This window comes from Wasmannia auropunctata, unplaced genomic scaffold, assembly GCF_000956235.1.
Source record: "Wasmannia auropunctata unplaced genomic scaffold, wasmannia.A_1.0 LD336053.1, whole genome shotgun sequence".
Taxonomy (NCBI): Eukaryota; Metazoa; Arthropoda; class Insecta; order Hymenoptera; family Formicidae; genus Wasmannia; species Wasmannia auropunctata.
The window spans coordinates 2,820,192-2,842,869 of NW_012026837.1; the positions used below are offsets into that span (position 1 = coordinate 2,820,192).

The window sequence follows — 22,678 nt, forward strand, 5'->3', positions numbered from 1 at the left end:
AAAATGAACCAGGAGAAAACCATCCAGAAGGAAAGAACCCCCCTCCCCCAAACGCCAAATAACTACTATAGATATATATATAGTTTAGAAATAAAAAAATTTATATCTATAACGCAAAATGCTGATAAAACTTTTCGTATAAAATGTGAACAAGGCTGTCCAAAATCTATGCGACCTCGATGGAATAGAGTCAAAAAAATCAACTACGAGCTGATTTATCAGCATATTTTGGACCGTCATAAGCGTCTTCTGCAGCATGAAGTAACATTTGAAGAAATGGAAAACGCCGTACGGCTCTTGTAAGTAAACCAGTTTTTGATTTCGAAAGTAAGAAAAAACTCAGTAGCGTCTGAATTGCACGCCAAAGAAAAGATTTAACGTAAGTATATTCTTAAATGTAATTTACGGTTAATAAAAAATTTGCATTAAACCAATTAATTCCTAAATGATTTTACAGAGCATATTTAAAATGAGAGTCAGAGAAATCCAAATATCATATATATAATTGATGAAAAATGTTTAACCAACTGGAAAATTCAACCTAATTTTCAAACTTTAACAACAACTCTTAGTAATTTGGCAAGTGATGTGAATAATAGTCATTAACAGTCATGACTTTCAATCAAATGACAAAAAACACAAAAAACTAATAACAACTAATGAACGAATGTTAATTTTTGTTACAGATTAAATTCAGACAAAATAGATATCAGCGAGAAGTCATCCAAACCAAAAATGTTTAACCAACTGGAAAATTCAACCTAATTTTCAAACTTTAACAACAACTCTTAGTAATTTGGCAAGTGATGTGAATAATAGTCATTAACAGTCATGACTTTCAATCAAATGACAAAAAACACAAAAAACTAATAACAACTAATGAACGAATGTTAATTTTTGTTACAGATTAAATTCAGACAAAATAGATATCAGCGAGGAGTCATCCAAACCAAAAATGTTTAACCAACTGGAAAATTCAACCTAATTTTCAAACTTTAACAACAACAACTCTTAGTAATTTGACAAGTGATGTAAATAACAGTCATTAACAGTTATGACGTTCAATCAAATGACAACTAATGAACACAATAAATAAATAATTCATTGCCAAAATGATTGTTGTTTGGGGGCAATCTGGAAGATTCGGGATTCATTCCTTTCTGCAAGTGTCTACTTGCATCATATACACATTCTATATATATATATTGCTTTTTTATATATATACCTTTTCTAATTTTGTTATAGACATTTCAAAATTGGAAAGTGCATATACAATATGACAAACGAATGGGCGAAAAAATACTTAGAAATACAACGAAATGAAAAACGTAAGGCAATTTCTAAAAAATGTGTTAACTGTACTAGACACTTTCCCATTAAATGTAATTTGCAAAGGATAGCAAATCACTTACAAAGATGTCATAATATCTATGAACTCACATCGCTAAAACGTAGCAAACTGGAATTTTTACAAAATCATTTTATTATACTTAATAATATGACCGTTCATATCATATGTAAACAAGAAAATTGTTTCCAAAAAGAAATTAATATTTTATATATATATATAAAATTACAAAAATTTCTGAGAAATTTTTTTAATTTTGCACATAGTACTTTGGAAGCTAGAATTTTGTGCCAAAGAATTTTTCTTAATTGCAAAATTAATCGAGATATCAATATGTTTTGATTTAATGTATGATAAAAAATGTGATTCTTTATCATGTAAATGCCATTTAAAATATTATTTTCTTTGTATATATATATATGTTTATCTAGAAAATGCAACCTAATTTTCAAACTTCAACAACCCTCAGTAATTTGGCAAGCAATGTGAATGTAAATAACAGTCATTAACAGTCATGACTTTCAATCAAATATATAGGCTCTATAATTTCTCTATCCCTAATTTTAGCAGAGACAAACCGTCAACCCTTGAAAATTATTTAAGTGAGGTAAATAATAAAATAATTAATTCTTTGCTGACCCAGCAAAATTCATCTATGGCTCTACAAAAAGAATCTTTAACGGGGCGTTTGGATCGTACGCCCCAAAAGAAATGATACTACATAAATATTCTTAAATATAATTTGGCAAGTGATGTGAATAAGAGTCAGTAATCCTGATGATTACGGAATTAGCGGTAACCAAACTCGCATGCCATGAGCCACGCAGAACGGACAGAGAGGTCAAATGCGATTTGTCCCTTTTCGAGCGCGACGGTCTAAACGTTCTCGACGTAAATTTTTGGCCGGATTACCCCCGATCGGGAGTAGCTAGGTGCCATTAAAGAAAAAAAGTTCTCGACGTAAGACGCTAACACCGTCGGCACGCCGAACGTGAAAAGTACCTCCGAAGTGTCTGGAGAATGCTCACGTTGTACAATGAGAAGACGCCTGGAGACGTTCAGCAGGAGACTCTCAGGATGAGGATGACTGCCAGCGGTCTTCGTGCGAATCGACGTCAGCATGGCGCTCATCTTGCAAGCGGGATGTATGCAGTCTGCTAATATCCATCATTTGTATTCTTCGTTAGCTTGATGCCGCCGGCTTCTAAAATAATAGCAATTTCGTTTAATAAGAATTTCTAACACTATTTCTAACTAAAACTTTTCAAAAATCGATTCTTAAATGTAGAAGCAACCTCTTGGTACTTACTCATGCCATTTTGCAACATATAGAGAAATGCAGCCTTGCCATTATTTAGCACAATAGCGAAACCTCGAACGAGAGGCGAAGACTCAAAACTTTCGTCCTCGTAATTGAGCGTAACATTACTGTAAGCTCTGTAAGTCTCATTTTCCTCAGGATGGGAAAAAGAATCTTTGAGTTGTGCACTCTCTGAAATTATTATCAGAAATAGAAGTCCGCTGTAACAGAAAAGAGTCACCTTATATTGTCCAGTCCTTATTTACAAAAATCATCCTCGTATCATACGCGCGCGTAACCGTTTCTTTACTATCCAAACAATCACGATGAAAAATATGTAATTAATAAAAAAATCGGACAAAGACTTTGTCCATAATTTAATTTAACGATTCCGAATTAACGTGATTACGTATGCTCGCCGATGTTAAAAAGCACACGAGATCAATCTACTTTATGAAAATGATTATACGAGAATGATTTTCGTAGATTAATCTCGTGTGCTTTTCGTTAACGTCGGTGAGCATACATTATCACGTTAATTCGGAATCGTTAAATTAAATTATAGAATCTTCATCCGATTTCTTATTAGTAACTTATTTTTCATCGTGATTGCTCGGGTAGTAAACAAACGATCACGCGCACGTACTGTGGTATGTACCAAGGTCGCGTGATCGTTTGTTTACTACCCGAGCAATCACGACGAAAAATAAGTTACTAATAAGAAATCGGATGAAGATTCCATTATTTAATTTAACGATTCCGAATTAATGTGATAAATGCACGTTCACCGACATTAACGAAAAGCACACGATATTAATCTATGAAAATCATTCTCGTACGTATCACTTATGTACAGTCGTGAACACATCGGTTGCGACACTTTTTTTTATAGGTTTCTAATATATATTTAATATACATAATATATAGTTTATAGATAACTAATATTTTGTAAATGCGAACCACGATGTACCATCTTTAGTCTAGAGATAACACCAATCGTGGTCCGCATTTGCAAAATATTAGTCCGTTTTGAAACCTATAAAAAAGAAAGTGTCGCAACCGATGTGTCCTTGACTGTACATACCACGGTACGCGCGTGATCGTTTGTTTACTACCCGAGCAATCACGATGAAAAATAAGTTACTAATAAGAAATCGGATGAAAATTCCATAATTTAATTTAACAATTCCAAATTAACGTGATAATGTATGCTCGCCGACGTTAACGAAAAGCACAAGAGATTGATCTACGAAAATCATCCTCGTACGTATTATTTTAGTTACCCTATCGGGCTGTAGATTCTCGTCAAATCGAATTAAGACTTAAAATCCAATATAATTATAATAAACGGAACACCTACCTCATAGCGAGAGAAGTCAGGCTTCGAAAGGGACAACGGGACCACGATCTCTCGCACGCCCGAACGCCGAACTTCCTTGGCAGGAATGGCAGAGAACAAGAGAGACGACGGTCCTTCTTCGAATCATCGTCGATGGACATGCAGAGCGAAAAGGGCCCACACACACATGCGACTCGGCGACCTCGATGTATTTGCCGCGATCGTTCGTGAATGTCTGCCATCGTCTACAAACGTCGCGACTTCGCGAAACGAAACTCGCGAATGCCACGGAAGCACAGAATCCGATCTGCGGAGTGCGGGTTCCCGCGGCCGAACCTGGCCGAACCTCCCGCCACAAGCGCCACACATGACTACGAAAACGGTAGACGGAAGCCACCATGGACGGAAGTACATACACCGAGTCAGAGTGGCGACTGGCGAGTCACGAACTTCCTTGCTACCAACTGAGAAAAGTTTAATTATTTAGCGTTGGCAAGTTGGTACAGGCGTCATGAATGGCCCTAGCCATGGTGCGGCGTGTCCGCGGCGCGCGATTCGAATTTGCCGCGACTTCCCGTAGTTTCCGTGGTCCGGAGGTCACGTGACCGATTTTAATTCGCTCCGTGGACCGTGCCCCGTTTAACCTCCGCGGGGAGGCGACGCTGTGCCTGGTATGTGTGTGTTGTGACTGTGACTTGGAGTGTGATGAGCGTAGCGCTGTAGTAGTGGGTCTCCAACCTTTTCGGGAAGGGGAGTTTGGACTGTTTGGAGTAGCGTGGACTCCTGCCGCCCTGGACGGCGGACCTCCCGACTCTCCGCGAGAGCACACGGGACGAGGGGTCCTCTCTCTCAAATGATACGGCGCGAACTGGCTCGGGTTCGCGGAGCGACGCGCTCTGGTGCGACACTTCGCGGCACGTCGCCGTGAAGGGATGCGCGTTCGCGGAACCATCGAATCGCGATCGCCGCCGCGTTCTCTGGGAAACGAGAGGACATCTCCCTTCTGCCTCTCCCTCCGTTCCTCCCACCCGCCCTTCCTCCCCCCGTCTCTCTCAGATTCATCCCGATCGTCCGTCGTCGTCGGTGACTCGCGTTGGAAGGTGGAGAGCACGACGGGACGAGAGGAGGCACCTCGGTCCCCGTCGACATGGCCGTCGTCGAGGAGTTCGATTACCTGTGCCGCCTGTGCGCGACCAAGACAGGCATCCTGATGGGCCTGCCGATATTCGAGGCCGGCGATCAGATGCGCAACATCGACAAGAAGATAGCGGCCTGCCTGCCGGTGCAGGTAAGGGCGCAGCGAGCGAGCGCGGCTCTTCGCGGCCTTCGTGCCCGACAGCGTCGGATTAATTTTCCGTCCTGATTTTTGGAATGCCCTCGGACCGTGACCGGAGGGACACGCGTCCTCTCTCCCGTCCGCCTATAGCGATCGCTCGTTCTCTTCCTCGGATCGGAGGCGTGCGCTTTCTTTCGTCCGGCTAACGTCGCGGCGCGACTTAGATTTCAATTGATTTGATAAATTTAAATTTATAATATAGCTGTATAAGAGAGGAGTTAATTAGGATCAATGAATAGTTTATATATGGATATCTTTAGAAATATACTTACAAAATATTCTGCTTAGCTCATATTTTTATATTATTATGCTTTTTATTGCGCTATTTTATTAGACTTAATTTTTTTATTCCGAACGAAAGCAATAAAGAATGCTAATATCTTCTGCGCTAGTTTCTGCTAGACAATCCATGGTTTGTTGGGGCAATATATTATATTATGGTTTTTAAATTTCAGGTGTCGTTGACAGATCAACTGCCCAAAGTGGTCTGCCAAGATTGCGCGTACAAGCTGGATCAGTTGTTTGATTTCCGTGAGAAATGTCTACACACGGAAAGGATGTTCATGGAGATGCTGAAGGAGATTGTCAAGGACGAGATCGTGCACATAACCGAGCACGATCTGGCAAGCGTGAGTGACATGGGCACAATTCCGAGGAACCTGAATAGCATACAGATTAATAACGACAACGTACAAAGCCATTCGGCTCACGAGGCCGCGGAATCCACCATGCATACGATGCAAGTGATGGACGAGATGGACCTGGCCGGTGGCGAACAAGTGGTTACTCAGGAAGAGATGGGTCAACAGGACGCAGATATACAAGGCATTGACTGTCTAGACGGTGATACCGTGAGGATGGTCGATGAACACATGCGAGAAGTAATTAACCAGTCGATATCTATTTTGTAAATCCTTATTTATGCGAATCGGACAGATCGCTTATAAGTTGATCATAACTTTATATAAATTAATGTGATGCGTCTGACTACGTAAATCTAGCGCAAGCGAGATCGTTTATTTGTCGTAGTTTGTCGAATTGAAAATAATTTAAAATGATTCTGTTTTTTTTATACCAGTTTTAATTTATACTCTGAATTTGTTTCTTTTCAGGTTTCAAATCATCAGATCACAATGCACTTGGATAGCGATATGACTGTAGTGGGAAACCTGGATGGCCACTTGAGTCAATTAGGGATAAATTATGTTACTTCTATCAATCCTGAGGATCAGAGCCAAGAGCAGATTGTGCATTACTGTGAAAATGTAAAATACGAGACGGATCCGATAAAACAGGAATACCACAGATTGCAAGACAGATTAACCACGGAAGAGCCGCAGCACGTACTAAAAAATGATGTAAGTACTTATGTTGTTTTAAAATAACGAACAATTTTCTGTAAGGAAAAATTACTATTTTACTGTTGAAAATCAGAAGTAAATGCAATAGGCATAAAAATAAAAATTATTTAATACAATTGCGTAATGCAATCTTATTTTATGTCTATTCTGGTTTTCTGTAATTCAGGTATCAGTAGATAATTTCGTCTCCCCCCAAGGTGAAACGGAAAGTGAAATAGAGGAATCATGCATGAACGAAAATGGAACTCACGAACACGTGGACTCCGTGAATTTACCATCCACGAGTCAGATAAATGGCGTACCTTGCGAAATAATGGTTAAATACACGAAGAGAACGAAGAACGCGTTATTGGAATCTACGCTTAGCAATCCTACTATAGACGAGACCGGTTCGCACTGGTACGTGTGCCCGTTTTGCAACGAAGCAGCATTGGAGACGGCCAATCTAGCCGCGCATTTCGAGCAGCACTTCTGCTGCTGTTCCTGCGGCCTATATTTTACCAATGTCGAGGTATTAAATCTACATAAGGAGCAGTGCGATGTATATAAAACTGAGGTGGTAGTCGATAAGGAGAAGAAGGACGTGCAGTTGAACGCAGTGGTGTCGTCGCAAGAGAGCAATGACAATCAGGAGGGGCCGAAGAAACAGTCGACGGCGCGACGGAAGTGGACCGCGAAGGTGTGCACGGAATGCGGCAAGCAGTACAAGTCGAATTACAAGCTGCAGGAGCACATGCGCAAGCACACGGGCGAGAAGCCGTTTCAGTGCACGACCTGCGAGAAGGCGTTTCGCAGCAAGATCGGCCTCGCGCAGCACATGGCCACGCACACGGGCCAGTTCGACTACAACTGCTCCACGTGCGGCAAGGGATTCCAGTGCAAGAGCTATCTCATTGTGCACCAGAGGGTGCACTCGGACCTGAAGCCGTACTCGTGCACCAAGTGCAGTCAGAACTTCAAGACGAAGCAGTCGCTGCTGGACCACGAGAACCGTCACCTCGGCGTGAAGCCGTACATGTGCGAGATCTGCGGCCGCGGCTTCATCACCAAGGGCCTCTGCAAGAGCCACCAGAAGATACACTCCGGCACCGACAATCGCCAGTACCCGTGCGCGGTCTGCAACAAGATGTTCGTCAGCAAGAGCTACCTGAACACGCACTTGCGCATACACACGGGCGAGAAGCCGTATCTGTGCGAGGTCTGCGGCAAGGGTTTCCTCACGCGGGTCGACCTCAGGATCCACTCGACCATGCACACCGGCGAGAAGAGCTTCAAATGCGAGATATGCGGCAAGGTGTTCGCGCGACGCGCGGCGCTGCGCTGCCATCGACGCTCGCACACGGGCGAGCGCCCGTACAGATGCGACGTCTGCGGCAAAACGTTCACGCAGTTCAGCCCGATGGCGATTCACAAGCGCCTGCACACCGGTGAGCGGCCGTACGAGTGCGACGAGTGCGGCAAGGCCTTCGTGTCCCGATCGACCATGATGTCTCACAGAAAGAAGCATCACGTCACCGCGAGCACCGCGCAAAAGGATGCGGTGTCTGTGCCGCACAACGAGGACGCCGAGGTCAAGATCATCCTCTCGTCCGACATCATAGTCAGAGAGTCGCACGAAGGGATCCAAATTGCAGATTGAAGTTACGAGTGGTAATCAGTGGCAATGACGTACGAATCCTGGCGAACTGCGTTCCGGCGCGCAGTTTGGGTGCTAAAGAAATTTCATTCGCATTTGTTAGAACAAATTTCATTGAACTGCTTTCATCACCATAGTGTATTCTGTCTCAATGTACATTTTCAAAAACTTTATATAAAGATATTTTTACAGCGTAGTTTTTGTGGTAAATGAAGATTGAAAGTTATATTGAATTATATTGAAATGCAGCATGCCTTTGTATATTCAACGATACCATCTCTTTTATTTTTTTTTCGTGGCATCATACTGTAATTCCAGAGCCTGTAAATACAAATCTTTTATATCCAATGTCTATTGCTTTCTGAAACATTAAAAATCTATCTCAATTATTTGTTTAACAGATAAAATGATTAAACTCTAGGAAGATCATGTGTGAACAAATGAATGCCCGTTGTTTAATTTTGGAAAAATTATAGCAAATTTATGACATTTAAATATTGATATTTTAGTTTTATACTCAAAAATATATTTTATGTTTTTCGAAAGATGGATGTAAAGATTTTACAGGTTTTATATATAAATATATATATATATATATATATAAAATTGCGTTTTTACAGGATATAAAATCAGGAGCATTCTTATCGAACAATGGACTTCAGATAATTGTTAATAATAACTCGTTCACTTGATTTTATGTTTCGAACAATTAAGTTTTAACAAAATATTAGATAGTATAAAAAATGCATTAACGAATATTTTTAAGATTGTATTAATGTGTAAAATGTATGATTTTTCTTATTTCGTTCACAAGTATACAACACATTTGCGCATTAGGAATTTCTCTTAGTTTATTACATCTTTTATATATTCCTGAATCTTTTACCTGTCATAAAAAAATGAACGTTAACATTGTTGTAAGGGAAGCAAGATATTTTCTTATAGATATAGTACAGTAAACATTAGTATTTGCTCTACTATATCTATATTTAGCATTATTTAATAGTAAAATAATATTTAATACGAACCGAAGGCTGATGCGCTCTTACGACGAAACGCTAATATACAATTATGACAATGCTTTTGTAATCAAACATTTTCTGAATCCTCAAAAGATAATCCAAGAGAGTAAATGTAATCATCATGAACAATTGTATATTTTTATACAGCTACCGTCTCGGTAAATATAAATCGGCTTTCTGCACTATACAAAGTAGAAATTGTGATATATTATAAAATAACTGAAGCTATATTATATTTGTAAGATTGAATGTAATATTATTATTAATGAAGAGAAATTGAAAGAAAATATAAAAAGCTTTACACCGACGTGTGTTTTCAGTTATGGTCGCACGTTCCCGTACGTATTCTGGAAATTATTGAATTTCTCTCGTTTCTCTAAGATCACCTTCGAGGAGAAAAAATTCATTCAATTAGGTCAAGTAGGAATTGAATATAATTTGAGTTTACTGTGAAAATTCGCTTTATTTTGACAGTACGAAATAATGTTGCCGAAGAGGCTGCTCATTTACGTACCTCGGTACGTTGACTCTACCAGCAGCAATAAAACACTGTCGTTAACAATGCGCGTCGTAAAAAGTATCGGCGTATCGAAAGATGAATATATAAATTTACGTTCAGTTTTCTTTCTTTTTTTTTTAATATTCCTTTTATTACCTTGAATACCAGTTGAACGCAGCTGTTATATATGTACAATGGAGAGTGTACGTGATAACAACTTTTACAATAACACTGCTGCTGGCTTCGCCTATACCGTTCTACAATTGACAACGAATATTTATCTCTATAATTTGACATTAACTACCTACGCAAGGCATCGATGACATAATTTATTTAATAATTCTGTTTGCCTACCGCTATATCTACATACGGGGCCCCTAAAGCTACATACGGTTGAACGACAAACTATTTTAACAGGACTCGTCAATTGATCGCCGCAAAATTATATACGATACACATTTATGTGACACGTCGTGTGGCCTCGTAAATACAAAATACATATAAAATTGTAAACGGCTTTTTAAGTAGAAAAACGGAAACTTATGCGACGTTCTCAATGAGGTACAAAATACATTCGTCGTTGTTTTAATAACTCGATCCCTTAGAATTTCGATTTGGTGGGGGGGGGGAGGGGGGGGGGAGCACTATTCACTACTTTAATTACCCAGCTTCCTTCCTGTACGTATAATCGCGCGATATTTTGTAAGCGTGCAGGGGCCCACAGTAAATCGGTGGTCGATCGCGTGAATAAATTCTCTAATTTCCTAGTAGTGTTAAATACGTATATTACAAAGCACCATGATCTAAAATTATAAATATACAGGGTGTTTCATGTATTATCTAATGATATACAAATGGAAAGGGATTCATTTCCATTTTTATAGATATTTCTTTTTTAGAGAAATTATGACATATAAATGGAGAACCAATGAAATACAATTAAAACGTTTATCACACTCGATAAAGATTTTTACAAATGTAACATAATGCTATGTACATTAATTAATGTATTCTTAACACCCTATATATTTTTGGCTACTTATGATTATATAATACTAAATAGACTTACATCTTAGATTAGTTACATGTATTTTATATAACAAAAAAAAAGATATTAACGGAGATATTCAGTTAAACCAATGCGTTTTCATTTGCCTCGAATGTTACACATTGTAATGAACGGTGCATGGTTTTCGAGAAAAATCTCTATATATACAACATATACGTTTTTTTTTTGCAGTATTTTTCAGTTGTGTTTATATTGATCCCAAAGCTGCTTCTTAAATATTAAGCTTATACATAAACCTAGTATAATCACAGCGATTTATCCGAAATGTAATATTTACCACAGGAACATGAAAAACAATATTGAAAATATTAAAACATTTTTGTGGGGGGGTATATCGATTATTAAACTGCTTAAAGTAATACCATGCAGATAATCTGGAATATGATTTGAAATTTGATGAAATTTATAATCGACTGACAACGAGAAAGAAAAACGAATATTTACTGGTGTGACGAATATACAGTCAAATTTTCATTTGCTTTGAGATCAGGAATGAATTGAATATCTCTCTGCAATAAAATTACCTTATCACGCCTTCAATTTCCATGCGGTCAATTGCTGAATTACCAGACACTCTTATCCCTCACATTGCAAGCTTCTAAATTAATACAAATTAATTTTTACAACATACATTGTCAACAACATAAAATATTCGATACAACGAGACATAAATTATCTCTTAAATTATCTCTTTTGTACACAGTTACAGGCAGCTTTTAAATAAAATTCTGAATAGGAGTTTGCGCTATTCTATTCGCTATACACGTTTCTAAACTGACACAGATACCGAACTGTTAATTATAAGTTACTATTACTCCGTTGTGAACACGTACAGCGTGAAATAAGGATAAACATTAAAATTTCTGTGCAAGACGAAAGAGCGGCACGATAAAATGATTCTAAAGTAAGACAAAATTTTCCCTTGTACAAATAATTATTTAATTTTAATGTATATCGTGCTGCGATTGCTTTGAGTAACAACAGTGCTTATTAGACACATCCAGACTGTGAAAGCTAGAAATATGTATTGCAAGACAGTGAATATTATATGTACAGTACCGATCTAAAGTTTGGACTTCATAAATTAAAAAATTTTAATCTATTTTAATTACTTCCCGTTTACTGGATAATTAAAATCGATGAAATTAAAAAAAAAGAGGACTATCATAAGATTATAATATGTCATGCGGTGCCTTCTAGAAAGCGCCTCGTAGTTAAAAGCTTCGTGTTTCAACAGGACAATGATCCTAAATATGTCAAAATTGTACCAGAAACACCTCAAAAACCAAGAAAAGCTTCTTCGCGTGCCATACGCTTGTCAGAGAGTAGGCGATTTCTTCTACACTTTTTGAGGCTCTAAAAATTGCTTGGGAAACTATTCCAGCGGAAACGCTATACGTAAACTAATAAAAAGAATGCCAAAAATTTGTGCTGCTGTGACAAAAACCCGAGGAGGGTACATGATGAAAATAAGCTATGACTGACAAAATTTAAAAATTAGATGACTACAAATATTTATTTTTGTTATGTGTTTCTGTTTCAATAAAGTTGAAATTACGTTCAAATATAGTTTTTACACGCGATAAATTTTCTGTACATTATATATTTTTGTCTTTTTTATGGATTACAGCCGTATACAGATGCGTCCAAACTTTTGACCGGTATTGTAAGTCATATTTATGCTCGGTTACAAAATGGAATAACGATACAAAGAAGAAACACAAAGCAGATACTAAATCTTGTTTCTGAATGCTGTTGTTTATTTTAACCCGTTTTCTATTTTTACCGCGTGTATCAAATACTTCGCTTTTCCACAAATTGGTATTATCTCTCATATTGATGTCGTATTAAAATGTTACAATTTCCAATACTAAACACTTAAAATTATAGCGCCAATGTTAAAGTAAACACATAATTGTTATACAGCAATGTAGTCCTTCAGTCTTTCTCTCATTTCAACTAACTGTCATGGATCAATTCTTTATGCTCGTTATAATATACATGCAAATTTATGATTTTTTTATGATTAGATCGCTCACTGGACTAATGAAAATCACTCTCGTCTTCATTATCATAACTTTAACGTCATTTATATATATATATATAATGTGCGCGATGTAAATCGTATCGACAAGGACAAGAGGAAAGAGACGGTTGGTCCTCCTTTGATATCGGATGTAGCGCAGCACATGCATTGCACATTTATGTGTGTATGTGTGTATGACATTTTTATTTATACTCAAATTTCGGTATTCACGATTTTCCAACGATTTTCCAACTTGAAAGTAAACGTTTCCTGCAGCCTTCAGCGAAATTCTTCATTTCCCTTTCATTGCATGCGCGACTCAATTTATATACTAGCTATTTTATGCAATGCAACAACAATTAAAAAAAGCTTGCATTTCCTAGAGGACTTACACCTTTATCGGATATTACAAATAACAAGTAAATATACAGCGCTACCTCATACTTTATACAATGCTGGACAGCAGCTATCTATCTAGTGATATAAGAGCTCTGCCTTAATTTACATTATTGTTTAGCATTTGGACGATTTGGATGTTACAAATTTTTGACTTATCGACACATACATCCAAGAGGATTTAAAACAAATCGATTGTACATTGACAAATTGTAACTGGACCGATCCCGTGGAGGTTGAAGACAATGGCGTGCATCACTTAACGCTCTTTTTTTTTTCTCTCGATATCTTTTACACTACTTTTACATTCGCTCGAAGAAACGAACGCAGAGATATACGGCTAATTGAAATTAAATCTTCGTAATAATGTGCCACACATAGCCAAGCCAAGTGTCACTGTGTAGTATTTCGACAATTCTTCGTGCCTTAATATAGTGGTTTCTCTAGTGTCATTTGTTCAGCACTAATAGATCGCTAATGTCACGTGATCGTGAACATAAAGTTAAAAGCAAAACGAGGAGATATAAATAATGAAATTAATTAAAAGTTTGTACAATACAAATTAATTTGAAAATCACGTATTTTCCTACAGCAAAGTAGCTTCGTCAATTTAAATAACGGTATCAAAAATACATATATCTTATAATAATAAATTTAAACAACCCAAGATACAAGATAAACTTATTTACGCGTATACATACTATTATTGCTCCAATGTGCTATAACACTGATAAATGGATGCAAGGTTTCAATCAATGTGTCCAATCTAGCCCAGCTTCATCACAGGGTTTGATTTAAATTTAAGTATTCCACCCTAAAATAAACACTGTTTACATAAAATATTTTTTTCTCACTCTCTCCTCCCCTTTCCCTCTTTCTCTGAGACAAGTTATCTAGGAACTTTCATATTTTGTTCTCTTCGTATGAAATATACCGCGCTACGTGATCTCTACGTGTTAACGGCAATTAAGCACCAAGTGAAAATTTCATTCACTTACAATGCTACTTCATGGCGAGGGTCTGCTTGAGATGGCGCATGAGGTGGCTGCCGACGTCATGTACCTCAGGCCATTGCTTTAGCACAAACACTATGCCCAGTACGACGAATGTCGTCGTTAATATACGCACCCTGCACATGAAACAATGAGGCTTAGTACAGCTGTAACAGACATGCAAAAACAAAACAAAATAATGAACGTGCAAAATAAATTCAGATGACTAAGTGTGAAGATGAATAAAACACAGAAAAATAACACGATTTAAAAAACAAGTGACCAAAAAAAAACGACATAAACTACTTAATTTCACAATTATATTTTAGTTTTTCTACTTGTATATCGCATAGCAATATATTATCTGAGATATCTAATACAGAGTAATAGAAAGATAATGTAGATAATAGAGAGAACACATGAGTTTAAATATTCTATTGTTTCTACAACAGAAAATAAAAGTGATATCAAAACAGGTAAAAGAGAATAAAAATTATCTAAACAATAATTTTACCTAGTTCTCAGAAAAGGCATCATGATACCAGCACCCGTTGCAACGAGTAGCAAAATAACTTGCAATACTGTCAATACTACATTTATCAATTTTACAACCAGCGCTCTCGCATTGCTATTGTCCAAACCCTCCAATGTCACATATTGCTGATGCTGTTGTTGCTGATGTTCCATTTTACATATCTTAGTTTGACAACTCTCTAACATCTCATGTATATCTCGTAGTCTATCCTCGCTTTGATATTGCACCTTCTCCTCCATATCCGTAATAGTCTGCTTCAAGTTTTCCACTTCGTTCTGATGCAATTCCGTCAAGTCGTTAATCTGCTCTTCCAAACGTTCGCATCTGAAACGTTCTTCTTGGAGGGAATGGGAAAGATATGTCACTTCCTGCTGTAATGTCTAAGCAAGAAGATGAAAATTAGCCGAGCAATTGCGAAAAATTAGTTATTCGCAAGCTGTTTTCTCTTTCAATATACTTTTCTTTTACCAGATGTATGTTTGGACAAAGTTGAATACATACAAACCTTTACACTATCTAATTTTTCTCTCATTCGATCAAGGTTCTCCCGGTGTTCCTGTAGTTCTGCAAAAATAGATTTGAGACTCAAGGCTGCATTATTACTGTGACACGTGTGCGGCTGTCCTCTACTGCCGGGGCCGCTTTCGCTAGTTACGCTAGAACACTCGGATCCCTCCTCAGACGGGAACTTCATGGCCGCCGCGCTCTGGGTAGAGCCCAGACTGCATCCACCCGGAAGCGTAGCCGATCCATGGTGAGTTTTATCTTCCTCAACGCTAGCGTTATCACCATTACCTGCATGCGGTGTATCGTTTACATAAAAAGTCGAGCCATCTGCAGAGACACAGAGGTGGCAAGTTAGAATGTTATCCAATACCAAAGCTTGGCCTTTTGAAGTAATATTATTTTTCGAGTTTTTTTTTCATGTTATTCAGTTTCCCCAAATAATGATTAATTTCTCATTCCTGCTTTATTTTAGTGTTGCCCGGCTTCCTTTTTTTATTTTCAAAAAACAATCGTTTCACAAAAATGCGTAAAATGCATTTTTAAAAATCATGATAATGGTAAAACAACTGGTTATGTATTTTAGCATCATTACAAGAGAGTATTGGATAACTGACAGTAAATAAAGAAAGGTGTAATTATAGAAGCCAGTGTAAATCATGTGTAATACTCTGCTACGTAATAATATAATGTTAAATAAATTTATGCAACATAACATATATGGCAAAATTATACCAAATAATTGTTCTGTGTCAAAAAAGGAAATAGAAATTTAATAAGCAAAGTTGAAAGAAAGCAAAGAATACATAATATAAGCAAACTAATCTTTAATATCACACTTTACGGACAACAATGTGTTATCATTTAATCGCTTCTTTGTAAAGAAGATAAGAAACTTAAAGCAGAGCCGAAAAAATAGAAATACTGTGCATGAAGCATATAATTAAAGTGTAACGAAACTCTCGCTCTTTCGACAACACATTACTTACTACTCTCAACTGCCATGACAGCAAAAATGTTAAAAGATATTTATATTCTCTTATCTAATGATATATTTTTATACTTTTTTTTAAACAAATGAAAATAACAAGAATAGAATGTATGCGTCATACTGTTTAAGAATTATATATTATACGACTTTATTTTCTATATTTAAATGGAATAAATTGCACTTATTAATCTGAACCAATTTAAATTGTTTTTAACCAGGTACTGTAATATGTTATGCTTCACAGCTCGAATCATGTATAAGTCACTAGAGAAGTTTATTGACACTGGCTACTTACGTGATAGAGTATTTATATTATCAGCACTTCCAAATTTGTTTTTAATCAGATGAGCAAACTCTCTTGGTTTAGACATGACAGTTCTGCAATGGAATATGATTAGACATTATACATAAGCGTTTAGTAGAACGTAAATAAACAACGTTTTGCTTAGCTATACTTTTAAATATAATTTCTCGTAAATTATCGTAAGAAAACACGTTTTGCGTTAATCTTAAATTGAAATAATAGTGATATTAATGGCAGTGCGATTCTAAAAGGAAGCGATGAATCAACCACATAAGAATAGAGTTTCAGCATATTTGAGCATGGGATCTATTTTCGTATGAACACTCACCCTGAAAAACCAGTGATTCCATCCCTGATGTTTCCTCCGACGTTTCTGGAATTCAAACCCAAATATTAGCCAAAGATGTTACTCCAAATTAAATAATATATAATTAATGCAGGCATTATTCAATGATAAATTTTCAAACATTTTTCTCTTAATACGATTAAAATAAAAATAATCACTTATGTGACACTCACTTAAGCCCTTGTCCCATGTCGCGTAACATTTCCCTCGGTTGTCTGTGACTCGTCGGTGCGCCATTCATCTCGTAATTTCTCAACTTTTTCGTGTAGCTGTCCAACTTTTTTTGTAGCTGCGAAATACTATGCGCCGACTTTTGATTCTTCTTCTCGAATACCGTTTTAATCCTCGTTAATTGCTGCTTGTCCGCATTAGCAGCCAATTTCAAATATTCATTGACGTTTTCTATAAACAGCAAATAACAATACAATATATAACAATACACATGACTCGTGTGTAAATGAATAATATCCATCTTAAACTAAATTTAAAGAGGTTTACATACCATCCCGCGTGGTTTGTTCTATTCTTATCTGCTCACGCGTTTTAGCAATTTTGCTTTGAATGTGTTCGATAGCTTGACGAACTCGTGTTGCACTAGAGTCGACATCATCGCTTATCAACTCAGAAGAGCCATTCGATAGGAACGATTGGGTTGTATGGTATTGTTCCTATAAAAATACATTGATATCTTTCACTCAAAATTAGCATAACAAAAAAAAACATAAAAAACATAAAAAAGTCATATAAAAACCATATAACGTTAAATATAGAACTAAAGAGAATCTTTAACGTAGCGGTTTAAGTATATCGGAAACAATTTATTCTGCGCTTTCTTTTCTGTAACAAAACGCAAGATCTTTCAATTTATATGTCGGACAAAGAGTCTAAAAATTGGCAAAATGTAACTGACTATTCTTTAAATCATAGTTTGATTGCATATTAATGATTGATGACCTTCTGTATTATACTACGTTAGTTAATGCATATAAAATAGCAATATTATGTAACTCCCTTTATGTAAGAACGCAAAGACATGCTGTGTAGATTGCATATGCATTAGATCTACAAAGTAACAATTTTCCTGCTCGCCTTTGATGCGGGATACTTATTATCTTATACCTCATCAGGCTCGAGGTATTTAAAATGAGTCAGAAATATACGTACTCCTTCGTCATCAGTCGGTGGATGAACATTTGGCACAAACTCGTCTGGTTCGGCAGTGTTTGAAGTATTACTTGGTTCATCCATGGCATCCCCCGTGCGAATTAAATTTCCCGGTGACCTTTGTCTACTGCTGGCTTTCATGTTGAGGCTACTTCCGGTACCGCCGCCACCACTACTTCCACTGCCTGTGCTACCCTCTCCTTGGGAACTGAAACGGATATATTTAACAATTGTTTATCTATTATAAACATCTTTAATTCACAGATCTTAGAATTGAGACTATCGTAATATAAACGTATCTAACAGTAAAATATATATAGTTAGATAAATTATAATACATATATATATGTAAATACATATATTGCATGGCTCTTTGTTGAAGAATTTGAACATTAAACGATGAGCGATGAAAGTCTGTATATATTCATTGTACTAATAGAATCTTACATTGGGGCATTACGCAATCTTGGAGTGTGATCCAAGTTTGCTGTCGATTGTTGCTGATGCAGTTGAGACGTCGAAGTCGTTCTACTAGGAGATCCACTGCGCGAACTGTTTTTACTAGAGGTGTTCACCATCAAGCTTGCCATACCTTTGTTCTAAGAAGGTTGTCATCTATCTACTTCGTTTCATCAAGTTCACGTTGAACCTGCACACACACGATAAAAAAAAACATTATAAGAATATGCTGTAAAGCGCAAAATAGTACAATTTTATATAAGATATTTTGTAAAATAACGCGTAAGCTAACAATGGCCTTGTTATTAATCCGCTTTACACTGCAATCAATAAATTGACATTTCACAATCGTAAGCTGTGAAAAGTAAAAGGTATACTTCTAATTTAATATCAAGAATCTAAGAATTAAAAATTTTTCTCACCCCGTCTCGCCCAGAGATCGCTCGCGACTGTCGATATTATTAGATAAAGCTTAGTATCAAGGATAGCTTGGTATCAGAGTATACGATAAGCTTTATCTCATTAAAGTTTATGATTCATAGCTTTTCTTCGGAATAAACCGTTAATGACAAAGCAAGCTCGATTGCTTACACATTTCAATATATATGTATTAATTTATAAGTTTTCCATTATTAATGTAGGTTTATTCATTTCATTATTTACGCATTATAAAGATTATGCAATTAATATTACGTGCGGTATTTTTGTTCCTTTCATTGTAACGCGATGAAGAAAAGAAAACATAAAGCATAATAAATTACAGAACAAACACTCCACTACGGCTGGACCCCCAATGGGTCTATATTGGGCAGTAATTTTCTCTAAGAGGCTACATTATCTAATTTATACTTTAAATATACATTGAGCACAGAGACTGCATCTAAATTTAGAATGTAGGATACTTCACACAAAGAGATACATTCACGATTCAGTTGGAGAAAAATTATTTCGATCACGTTCGTACGTAAATAGATTCATTCAAAAGCATCATTACAGCATTATTGTTCACATTCTATTTATACAAATCTAAGAGATTTGTATGAAATTTCTAAAAGAAACACCTTTGAATCTAAATTACATTTAAAAAAAATAAAGCCTTCTGCTTAATACTGATGCGTTGCACATTCATAATTTTTTTTTCAATCGTAAACATGTTAAAATTACGTGTCAACAGCTGTTTTTCTATCCTCTATTCACGGTCACTACTGTGGAAAGTGCACGCAAGCATTTTTCTCAGTTCTGTGTCATATCACTGCCTTTAATTTAATCTGACTGTATTAACTGATGAATCATTGCTATCATCATTACTGCTAATGCCGATTTGCTACTAAGAATGCATGCTACATTACTGACGAAGGATCGTAGTCTAAATAATTCTTTAAAAATTCCATATTCACCACCTTCTTTCATGCTCCGTTAACATTATTTAAAATATAATTACCAAAACAGGAATACACCGAAAAGAAATTAAAATTAAAAAGCTGAATATTCTCCTCTGTGTTTCAGACGTGCGAAAGGCGTATTTAGATTTGGGAACGAAGGGGGGAGATCAGTAACGAGCGACCGGATTATCAGAATCGCTCGTTCTGCCAATTCATGAATAAACCAAGAATTCGGCCTTTTTTTTTTTGACCCGCAAACTTTTCGACGCAAACGTGAACGGAATCGAAACTTGCCGATCACGTGGCTGGCGAAAGTCTCGGCGGTGATCCTTAGACGGCATCTGGGGATGGCTGCAGGGGCACAGTTTCACAAAACGCCACACGCACACGACGACAACGACGACGACGACGTGGTCCCGCGGCGGGACGCGGAGGGGAGCTGGTAACACCGCGCCGTCACAGTTTGTCACGGACGACGTATATGTATGTACACGCTGTCACCGCCGCGCGTCCTCGGGCCGCTTCCAGAAGAAATGGAGGTCCAGCGCTTCGCGGACTTCGCTCCCTCGCCGCGCCGTTCAGGGACAGTATATAGAGCGGCGATGTAGTGTGCGATCTCGCGCTGGTGCGCGCGATCGACCTGTTATGCGACGGAGCGACGGAGTATAAGCGTAGCGTGTGCGGCGACGGGCAGTATCGATGAAAAACACACAGGACCGTATTAATAGCGCGCGCTCTCTCTCTCTCTCACCGCAGGGTCGGTCGGTCGGTCGGTCGGTGGTGACGACGTCGACACTCCGCTGCTAGATTTCTTCCCCTACGTTACAGACCGTACGTTTCTTCCTGCAAACAGGAGAGTTAAATGAAACTCCCTCGTCTGCCTGCGTCGGCACGGGGAAAAAAAATAGAGAGTCGCTCAGCGGGCACTATGACATGTACAATTAACGAAACGATTTTCACGCGTTATTCCTGTACTTATCGAGCACCGCGTTTAAAAATTATTCATCGCGCGATGCCGCGAGGCGAAAATTGGCGAACGGTCCAATCGAGTCGTGATTCTCATTCGCCAGCTGGGGGAGGGGAGGGGGGGCAGGGGGGGGGTCGAAACGAGGAAAGCGGAGACGAGGCGGTCGGAGCGCGCGTCGATATATAGGCACGCGCTAATTAGTCCCGATTAACTTGTTCCTCGGTGTCGCGTCGCGGCGCAGGGCTATTCGCGTCATAACTCGTCTGGCTCCGGTGTGTGTGCGCCCCGAGACGGTGGAATTAAATTCTTGGCAGGTCACGCACGTACATATTATATGTACGACGCCGAAACGGCGCGGTCACCGCGCGCGCGGCCGGCTCGCGAAAAAGTATATGTGGTATATATTATATACGCCTGATGTCTGCAGCCGCGTCGAACGTCAAGAGCGAGAGGACGATTCCGCGAGGGGAGTGTAAAGACACGCGCGCCGTGCGAGCTGCCTAGGTTTCCACACTGCCGTCGAGCCGCGTCCGCGCTTGCAGGTTACTCCGGATTGCCTCCGGAGCCTCGATATGATCCGCCTCGCCTCGCCCTCGCCGCCTGGTCCTCACCCCTCGTCGTCGCGGAACGTAAACAGAAAGTCGGACGGGCGCACTTCGGCGCGAAGTGCGCCGCGATCGGCGATCCGTTCCGTCGGCCAAACGTCGTCGCGGAAGTGCACGCCCGCCGCGGCCCGCGCCCCGTTCCCGGAGAACGCGCCTCGCCTCATCCACGAACGTCGTCCTCCTCAGGGCAGGCGGGAACGAAGTGACACACGCGCGCGTTTGAAGCGTCAAATCGTACCTCGGCAGCTCGCGGTTTCGCGACGCTAGACGCGCGCTTTCTCGTCGCAACTCGCTCGCTCGCTCGCACTCACTCTCTCTCTCTCTCTCTCTCTCTCTCTATCTCAGGTGCACTCGCGAAATCGTGCCGTGTCGTGCCGCCGCGGCCGTCGGCTCTCACCTCTCTCGTTCGCCGCGCGAGATAGATAGGTATATCCTCTACGCGACGACGTCGTCGCACGCACGATTGCGCGATCCGCGGCGCGCGTGGCGCATCGGCGACCGCGTTCGTCCGTCCGTCCGTTTCCTCCTTTCTTCCTCCGTCCGCGTTCCGTGTCGGGATCGCACTATAACTATTCAGTATTCACACGCGGCACTGCCGTGTCCTCGCGTGCATCCGCTGCACGCGACGGGACAAGGTGCAACGCGGCGAGTACGGCTGCACCGCGCGACTGCGACTGGCGCAGCTGGCACTGCAGTCGCTGTACACGCTGATCGTCGCTGCTGCGTGACTACGCGGGCGTGTCATCGCGCACCGGCCGATCTCCCGCGTGCCATCGCGAAGAAATCACCTCGCGAGAGAGAGAGAGAGAGAAACTCGCCCCGCGCACAGCTCCGAGATTGCATTAACGGGTGCAGGAACGACACCGCAGGCCGGGGCGCCCTGTCATGTCTGAATAAAGTTAGGCACTCCGATCTTTTTGCACCGCGCAAGTTTTGATGCAAGTTCTCTGCTCGGAGACCCGCAATTCGATCAATGACCTGCAGTTTTCAGGACGCTATCGATTTTATAACCCTTTAAATATCAGCGATAATCAAAGTATGACAATGAATTGAACGAAAAATGTATACAATCAGAAATAAATATATATAACGTTCCT

The 22,678-nt window shown here is 39.2% G+C and overlaps 3 protein-coding genes across 9 annotated transcripts; 1 reads left to right on the plus strand and 2 right to left on the minus strand.

Moving 5' to 3' along the window:
• Positions 1-1,793: 1,793 nt before the first annotated feature.
• LOC105451070 lies at positions 1,794-4,313 on the minus strand. The gene is made up of 3 exons (XM_011691279.1): positions 4,009-4,313; positions 2,658-2,869; positions 1,794-2,552 (listed from the first exon to the last, which is right to left on the minus strand). The coding sequence occupies exons 1-3, from the start codon at positions 4,227-4,229 to the stop codon at positions 2,506-2,508; spliced, it is 480 nt and encodes a 159-aa protein (XP_011689581.1). The 5' UTR covers positions 4,230-4,313; the 3' UTR covers positions 1,794-2,505.
• A 403-nt stretch (positions 4,314-4,716) lies between these two features.
• Positions 4,717-8,668, plus strand: LOC105451071 (zinc finger protein 436-like). Its single transcript, XM_011691280.1, has 4 exons — positions 4,717-5,275; positions 5,779-6,204; positions 6,436-6,681; positions 6,851-8,668. Exons 1-4 carry the CDS (start codon positions 5,135-5,137, stop codon positions 8,321-8,323), a joined length of 2,286 nt encoding a protein of 761 aa, XP_011689582.1. The 5' UTR covers positions 4,717-5,134; the 3' UTR covers positions 8,324-8,668.
• A 1,117-nt stretch (positions 8,669-9,785) lies between these two features.
• Positions 9,786-22,305, minus strand: LOC105451072 (transmembrane and coiled-coil domains protein 2). Of its 7 annotated transcripts, XM_011691285.1 has the most exons (12): positions 21,979-22,304; positions 20,304-20,852; positions 18,616-18,817; positions 18,169-18,376; positions 17,507-17,672; positions 17,178-17,406; positions 16,987-17,031; positions 16,650-16,732; positions 15,365-15,693; positions 14,839-15,239; positions 14,331-14,491; positions 9,786-14,146 (listed from the first exon to the last, which is right to left on the minus strand). In XM_011691285.1, the coding sequence occupies exons 3-11, from the start codon at positions 18,756-18,758 to the stop codon at positions 14,335-14,337; spliced, it is 1,761 nt and encodes a 586-aa protein (XP_011689587.1). In that variant the 5' UTR covers positions 18,759-18,817; positions 20,304-20,852; positions 21,979-22,304; the 3' UTR covers positions 9,786-14,146; positions 14,331-14,334. The 7 variants fall into 7 exon arrangements, with proteins under 7 accessions (XP_011689587.1, XP_011689590.1, XP_011689589.1 ...); XM_011691288.1 differs by having other exon boundaries at positions 9,786-14,491; positions 15,365-15,654; positions 21,979-22,305; XM_011691287.1 differs by having other exon boundaries at positions 9,786-14,461; positions 21,979-22,305.
• Positions 22,306-22,678: the final 373 nt, after the last annotated feature.

Bases quoted from the DNA above. Each gene is read 5' to 3' on its own strand.
- LOC105451070 (XM_011691279.1), bottom strand. From the start codon at position 4,229: ATGGCAGACATTCACGAACGATCGCGGCAAATACATCGAGGTCGCCGA. The intron at 2,870-4,008 runs GTAGGTGTTCCG...TTTCTGTTACAG, and splicing joins CTGACTTCTCTCGCTATGAG to CGGACTTCTATTTCTGATAA. The intron at 2,553-2,657 runs GTAAGTACCAAG...CTATTATTTTAG, and splicing joins TATGTTGCAAAATGGCATGA to AAGCCGGCGGCATCAAGCTA.
- LOC105451071 (XM_011691280.1), top strand. From the start codon at position 5,135: ATGGCCGTCGTCGAGGAGTTCGATTACCTGTGCCGCCTGTGCGCGACC. The intron at 6,205-6,435 runs GTAATTAACCAG...GTTTCTTTTCAG, and splicing joins TCGATGAACACATGCGAGAA to GTTTCAAATCATCAGATCAC. The intron at 6,682-6,850 runs GTAAGTACTTAT...TCTGTAATTCAG, and splicing joins AGCACGTACTAAAAAATGAT to GTATCAGTAGATAATTTCGT.
- LOC105451072 (XM_011691281.1), bottom strand. From the start codon at position 18,758: ATGGCAAGCTTGATGGTGAACACCTCTAGTAAAAACAGTTCGCGCAGT. The intron at 16,733-16,986 runs GTGAGTGTTCAT...ATTCCATTGCAG, and splicing joins GGAATCACTGGTTTTTCAGG to AACTGTCATGTCTAAACCAA. The intron at 15,694-16,649 runs GTAAGTAGCCAG...GTGTCTCTGCAG, and splicing joins TAATATAAATACTCTATCAC to ATGGCTCGACTTTTTATGTA.